This window comes from Montipora capricornis, chromosome 4, assembly GCF_036669925.1.
Source record: "Montipora capricornis isolate CH-2021 chromosome 4, ASM3666992v2, whole genome shotgun sequence".
Taxonomy (NCBI): Eukaryota; Metazoa; Cnidaria; class Anthozoa; order Scleractinia; family Acroporidae; genus Montipora; species Montipora capricornis.
Genome location: NC_090886.1, coordinates 40,947,764 through 40,955,263, shown reverse-complemented (window position 1 = coordinate 40,955,263; position 7,500 = coordinate 40,947,764). Strand labels below are relative to the sequence as shown.

General features: G+C 41.8%; 1 protein-coding gene across 1 annotated transcript in view; it reads left to right on the top strand.

Annotated features, from left to right (window-relative positions):
• The window catches only part of LOC138046951 (bicaudal D-related protein homolog), a 21,074-nt gene that overhangs the window by 12,428 nt on the left and 1,146 nt on the right, over positions 1 to 7,500 (top strand). The window contains exons 8-11 of the mRNA XM_068893585.1: positions 541 to 744; positions 2,493 to 2,749; positions 4,383 to 4,503; positions 6,312 to 7,500. The exon at positions 6,312 to 7,500 is cut by the window's right edge and continues 1,146 nt beyond it. Coding sequence (XP_068749686.1) covers positions 541 to 744; positions 2,493 to 2,749; positions 4,383 to 4,503; positions 6,312 to 6,479 — 750 coding nt within the window. The 3' untranslated portion in view covers positions 6,480 to 7,500. The remainder of the gene's footprint in view (positions 1 to 540; positions 745 to 2,492; positions 2,750 to 4,382; positions 4,504 to 6,311) is intronic.

The window sequence follows — 7,500 nt, the reverse complement described above, 5'->3', positions numbered from 1 at the left end:
ATCCACGGCCCGCTTCCGTTTGACATTGAAGCTTAGTCTGTAATAGGGAGGTCGTAAGTTCTACTCCCAACTCATAGTTTTTCTCTAGCCTTTATTGAGGGAGGCGTGGTGGCCTCATGGTTGGTGTGCTCGACTCCGGAGCGACTGGTCTGGCCGGGGACATTGTGTTGTGTTCTTGGACAAGACACTCTACTCCCACGGTGCCTCTCTCCACCCAGGTGTATAAATGGGTACCTGCGATAGACTAGCATCCCATCCAGGGGGGAGTTAAAAATTCTCCTTGTCGCTTAGTGCTAAGGAAACCTGGGATCAGCACTGGCGTGTTGGGTCATTGACTCGGAAAGCGCTTACCTTGTTGAAAAATAATTGCTACACCGCGGATATACGTTTGAAAAACGTACCCCTTTTTTCTTGCTTGTTATTGTGCTATGATTGGTTTATTGCACGGTGTTCTTATTGGCCAAATTACGGCACCCAAATGAAAATTTTGTAAGTTAAATTTAACTTAAATAACACCTGGTAATCCCATCCTTTTTGTAGCTGAGAAAAGAGGTCAGAGAAGCTCACGAAGAATTACGCGCGCTTTACGAAGAACTCCGAGGTTCTCAAGAGAGCCTGGACGCTGTTGACGTCGAAGAATTAAACTCCAACTCAGATTTTAAACCGGGGTGCCTTACAACTTTTGTGAAGAGCTTCCGAGATGTTTTGGAAGAGTTCATAAGTGACAACATCATAAGAACAACGGTTAGTAAATTAGCCCATCACAATACCAAATGTTTCGGAATTCAAATTGTTATGGAAAAGTCTCTTATTTCTGTCTTTCATTTCTATAATGGTCACAGTTACACTAGACCACTTCCCTGAGTTTTCCTGGTTGAAATCAACAAGGTTGGAACTTGATTTTTCCCAAGGAAAGGCACATCGACACATCGCTGCGGGAATGTTGATACACACTTTTCTTTCCGAATGACTTGAAGTAATGTCAAAATTATTGAATAACAACGGGAAATAGTATTTTTTTTGACCACGTTGTCGTAGCCATCATCATCGTCGGAAATGAACTAAATTACGAAACACGTGCACGGCGTGCAGTGTCGTTGGGTCTGCTCATTAAAACTGTTTGTTTGTTTGTTTGTGGCGTTCTTGATCTTGTCGATGTCGTCGTATTTTTTTTTCATTCCCAGCTTCTTCTTTTTTTTTGCCACCGGCACCGGCCAGTGGCGGTTGTTTTTGAAACTGTGCTATATCAACCCTTGCATTGTTCAATATCTTGGATTATGATGTGCGGTAGAGGTTCATCCGCACTGTGAGTTGATTGATTGCTAGTTATAGGAGAGATCCCAGCATCGTGTTTTCGGCCTAAACGGGAAACGCCATTGGCACAAATTTGCATTTTGCCAAAGATGAAAGAAACTTGTTTAGTTTTAACTCAATATCGACTCCAAGTATATTCCATCTGGCTGTGGTGCTGTGCTCCGAGGTCATCACTGCATGGGTCGTGTTCTGAGGTCGACCGCCTAGACGGCAGCACAGCTCCTTCCGTCCGATCTCGTCGACCTGAGCAATTCAGTCTCTGACTGCAAGTAAGGGTGCAAGTAAGGGTGATAATCAAGCCAGATATTATTATTTTTAGCTCATTTCTTTTCTGTTATTTCAAGGAAAGACTTTTCAAAGAAAGCGAACAGTTGGGACAAATGATTATTTTTCATTTTATGACAAGTAGCAGCCTGTTTGCCGTTTCACGTTAAAGGGGTTTTCACTAGCGACGCGAACGCAAGCACAATGTATCCCACAACCGCGCGCGGCCTTAGGTGTTGTTTCCAAACTCCCTGCAGTATTTCCATGGCCAAAACTCAACAGATCATTACGTGTCTACCACATTTCCTGTTGTTGAATGAACATTCAAGTAGACCCGACGAGATCTAACCTCGCCTCTGGCATGTTGAATTAAAAAATAAGCCCGCGCGCGGTTGTGGGATACGGCGTTAAAAATTTTCTCCCTAGTCCTTCGAGTTACGTCACCAGATCACCTGGAAGAGGGCTTACTTCACCGTGAAAACGGGGTTGATGCAAACATAAGCACAAGCGCAGAGATCAAAATTTGTGTTTGCTTTGCTGCGTCTGGCTAATTAAAGCACTCGATCCAGATTCCCCGCGCTTGAGCAGGAGGACCTTAGACAGCAATGTCGAGAACCAGGTTGCTGACCAGCGGTTTTCGTTAAAACAATGGTTTGCTGGGGGTGCTTAGTTTCGCGGGCTCAGAAAACCTGGTTCTGGTCATTGTTATTTAAGGTTTTTCGTTCGAGCATTTCAACAAAATGGCGGAGGCCGTGGTTGATTGTGATGCTTATATCGACGTTTCTTTTCACTTACAATTAGCTACTTATGTTTGCCCTTGTGCTTGCGTCGCTACTGAAAACCAGGCTTAACTCTCTCTCTCTCTCTTGTAATTCGCCAAGGTTATTCCATGCTGTTTTGAATTTCATTTACAGACTCAGAAGCACCAATTATGCAAAGCTCATGAGACAATAGAGAGTATGGAAGATGAACTTAAAGCAATAAACTCCGAAGCTAAAACGAAGGAGATGGAAATCATAAGTCTAAAAGAAAAACTGATTGAAAAGGACAAAGAGAAAGAACTTATTAGGGAACAAAGGAACGTTTTAGCCAAAGGTCAATGTGAATCAGAGTTGGCTTTTGATATTATGTACAATGAAGCTGTACAAGAGAGGAAAGATGCTACAGAAAGGTAAAGAGATATATTTATACGTTGGTTCATATGTCATGAAAATGTCATCTTATTATCGAATAAAGTGTTTACGCCCCTCAAGGAGGACAAGTTTCTCTGTCTTGGCGCAGTGTTACGACATTTAACAATCATCGTTTAGGGAAAAAAACAGTATTTTTCTTGACTCTCCCCTGCTTGTCTACTCTAATTAAACAGGCAGTGAAAAAGGACCCTGCAAAAGCCATCGTCTGCACGGTTCTTTGCTACTTCATGTAAGCGTTATCTGACCCAAACATGATAAAGTGCTGAATTAACTGAATGTATATTTGAAGAGCGGGTTTTTGACGAAATGCCGGTGCAATGCTCTACCCGCAACTGAGCTGTGAAGCCACTCAGTTGGGAGCAGGTCAATCAATGGGTTCGAATCCCTTTGGGGCCACCTGAATTTCTCATGTGACTATACGGCCATCCCCTTTTTTTTTTCGTTTAGCGTCGAATGCGTTTCCTGATATTGGGTTGGTCGGTCGGATTGAAAAAAAAAACGCAAAAAAACATCACAAGAAAAGTCTCGGAATAGGAAGCCTGGTACCCCAGCATCTTTGCCGAGGAGCCTGGAAACAAGGAGACGTGAACCCAAAATCGATATGGCGGAAAAGTTGGGTGATGTTATTGTGGAATGAAAACACGGTTTTCTCTATGCTGTTACCATGCTCATTTTTCAGATTAAAAGAATTATTTAAAGTGAAAAAATTAATGGTTTAACTACTTCGTTTTTTTTTTTTTTTTGAAAATGCGAAACATTTGCCGGGTCGGTCGGACGACGCTAAACGGAGATAAAAAAGAGGATAGACCCTTTGCATAAATGGCGCTCCAATTTGAGTAACAATAGTGTATACATCCTTAGCCTCGTGTTTATGTTTCAAGACAAAGGATTTTTCTCATGAATGTGAGGCTAAGGATGTATCAAGTATTGTTATTCAAATTTGGGTGTCATTTACGCAAAGGGTCTATGGCTTAAGAGACAATTGCTTAAATTGTCCAGATAAGCACAAGGATCACTTCTCTCTTTCTTTCATGACAAAGTATTCATGGGGCACTTTTCAAATGATCCTCCAAAGCAACTTCACGATTGCCTTGGATGTGCGCGGTAAATGGGCTTACTTCCTTAGTTAAAATTTTCGTGCTTATCAAATTTTCCCGCGCTGTGCGCCGGCTGCACGTAGTTGTTGTGCGATATGATTGGCTTGTTGGAGTGTCTATTTTGAATGGTCAACTTGATCAAACTATTTTGCTTTGGACTTGAACACGGTCTTTGTAAGTGAATTTACGATAGAGCGACTTTCGTATGACCTTGAAAAAGTGTTCAAAATTTGTTTTACGGACATGTTTGGGAAGATTAAAACAAAGCTTCTCCGTATTCCCGCCAAGGAAACTCCTAATATGGGCAGTAAACAGTTCGATTGCCCAATCACATTACTGCACTTCAAATGACGTCAAAGCGAAACTTTCCAGAAAGTTCCATGGAGAGGTGACGTTGTTTGCATCTGCGTTCGCTAAGCCATTTTTGTTTACGTTCTGTTTTTACGTTTATTTTTCAAGGTCATATGAAAGTCGCTTTATTTCCTTTAATTAAAGATTGTGTTTGATTTACCAGGGAAAAAAAGATTGAAAAAGAGTTACTTAAAACTAAAGAAGACAGGGAAGAGCTGGAACAACAACTCAAGGAAGCAATCCATCAAAAGCTTCTTCTCTCGGAGCAACTTGACGACTGGCAGGTAATTTCAACAACTGTATCGAAACTGCATCTCTGCGCTTTGCTTGTTGGCGCAGGGTGGGTGCCGACTAGGAGGGAGCAGAAAAGGATCTGCTTGAACTATGATTTTATTGCATTTTCCACTCTTTCCAACCAGGTGATCTGGTGACGTAATTTGGAGGACTTGGGAGAAAAAATTGAAGTCCGTATCCCCCAACCGCGCGCGGCCTTAGGTGTTGTTTCCAAACTCCCTGCAATGTTTCCATGGCCAAAACTCAACAGATCATTCCTTGTCTACCACATTTCCTGTTACTGAATGAACATTCAAGTAGACCCGACGAGATCTAACCTCGCATCTGCCATGTTGATTTCGAAAATAAGGCCGCGCGCGGTTGTGGGATACGGCGTTAAAATTTTTTCCTCAGTCCTCCGAGTTACGTCACCAGATCACCTGGAATTAGCGCACCTACGGGCGGCCTTGGTTTTATCAGCGCTTGTCGAGGAGCCTAGGAGAATCCAAGTACTTGTAGGTTGCCATTAGAAGAGCATTTGGTGTTCTCGGATTTGTAAGCTTGCAGCGCAGAAGTCTGGTTGGGTAAACGGACTTCTCCAACGGGACTGAGCCAACTCAGTTGATTTTAGTTCACGTGCTTCAAACATCCTCTGACGCAGCCTCGCATTTTCTTTAGTGGCTTCCCCTATTATGTCATTGTATAAACTCTTGCTCTTCGGCCATCGTAGCTTAATTAAGAACAAAAAACAAACAGCGGCGATAAGCATTTTTGAAAAATGCAGTTTATATTAACTTGACGTTTCCGCGTATGCTTTTCTATATATATTCTCAAAAGTAAACGTAACATTTTCAAAGCTTTCTTATATTCGAAATAAAGAAATCAGGCTACTATATTTAATGTGAAAAACGATCTTAAAATAAGAAGAAAGCACTGACAGGTGTTGATTGTTACTAATATAGTAACAACTTATCACTGTTAACGTTTGAATTCATGGAGGGCTTTATCTCCTGGATGTACAATGTCTTTTCTATTTTACAATGATGATCTGTTTTTCCCGATGCAATAACATCAAAATTGTCCCATTTGATGTTGTGTCCCGTCGTTGTGATATGGTCGGTGATGACTGAATGATGATCTCTACCAGTGAGAGTCTTAAAGTGTTCAGTTTTTCTGTCATGTAATCTTTGTTTACTTCGTTTAGTCTTTCTAATGTAGAAATCGTCACAGTCCCAGCAGCTTGCTTTATGTATGACTTTTGACATTTGAGAGCGATTTAAGTGGTCTTTGAAAGGAAAAAAGGATTTATCTTGCGAGTGTTTGACAGGTGATCTTAAGTTACTTTGTCTAGGATTGTAGCCTCTGAATAACTGATTCGATACCCTTACCACAAATGACCAAGGTCAGGGGAGCCCCTAATCTCGTATCCAGATCTCCCACGTTCATACGGAAGGGAGATCTTACATTTCCAGTGACACAGTGAGATCTGGGTACGAGATTAGGGAGCCCCTGACTAAGAACGAACAACATCCTTATATTCCTGTCTCGGCGTTTTCACAGACCGATTTATTTTTGGATTGAATTTCCCGCGGATGAGACTCCCACAGGTGCCCGATAACCAATCACAAGTGACTAACGTGACGTCATAGCGTTACCGAACCGGAACTGCCTTTTTTTTTTCCGGAAAAGTTAGTCTAAAAATATATCGGTCTGTAAAAATGCCGTGACATTGGCTTTAGTGTGGGAGTTGTTTGCTCCGGATCATGGGTTCCTGCCATGGTATATCTTCTGTATTTCCATCAACTGCTTTTCTTTTCAGTTTGACATGGCTTCTTTGATAGACGACCAAGTTCAGCGACAAATGAAATCAGCGGCCAAAGAACAAGACGATAATGCAAGAAGAAGAAGGGTAACGCCTTTTACTCGATCCACACGATGGAACTGGACAAATGGCAACAACAGACGCCAGACTCAGCATTTGTCATGACACAATTACTATGTGCAACAAGCGCGCTGTTACAGCCGTCGACACCAGTTTCCATTCCTCTTGCCGTTTCAGCCTCCACAAGGTCACCTTATATGAAAGTGTTTGGAGACTGAGCTCAAAGGTAATAGGCGCCGAAAAAAAGAACGTTCTCAGAAGAAGAAGAAGACTGGATTCCGACTGGAAAAATTGGAAGGAAGTCTTTTTCCTTTTTTTCTAAAACAAGCTTTGTTAGGGGAGATCGGTAGGTAAAAGAAGAGAACCCCTCTTCCTGCCCCCCCATCAGAGCTTGCAAGCAAGCTACGGACTTGCAATGAATTACATCATTCGTTAATTTAAGAATTTTATCTGGTGTATAAATTTCATTATTTCCCTGAATTGAAGGGGTCAAACTTCCCATTGGGTACTTCATTCATTAATGTTGGTCCACGGAGTGGAAAATTTGACTTCGATTAAACATCCAAGACAGCATTCCAAAACTTACTTTTGCAATAAACCAACATCATAGATGAACTTTTTCATGTGATATGACAATGGGCGACATTATTTAACTTAATTTTATGGTTATTTCGTGAAAGTGTCGTAAAGTATAACGTAACGTGTTATGTCACAACGTTCTCCCTTTTCCTCCTTTCGAGTGAAAAATTATTCTAAACCATTGCAGGCTTTTTTGCTCATTTTGGGCCTTTCACTCCATCTCCCCGCTTTTTTGTCGGGACTGCGCGACGATCCGAAAGGAGGATGACGTCAGAAAACAAGAGCCCCTTTAAAGAAGCCTAATCCGGATTACTCTGTGAATATTCCGCTAGCATCGTCTTGGTCCTCTACAACGCATTTCCATCCATCGGTTTCTTTTTTGGGAGTCGACAATAGGCCATGTCCGAGTTCATGTCTGTCTCCTCTTCAAAGCGAGTCTAAGTGCGAAGTTTTTGTGATGGTAATTAGTTTTACTTTACATATGAATGAAAACTAATTTTCATAAGAAAAACTTCGCACCTAGACTCGTTTTAATGAGGAGGCAGAC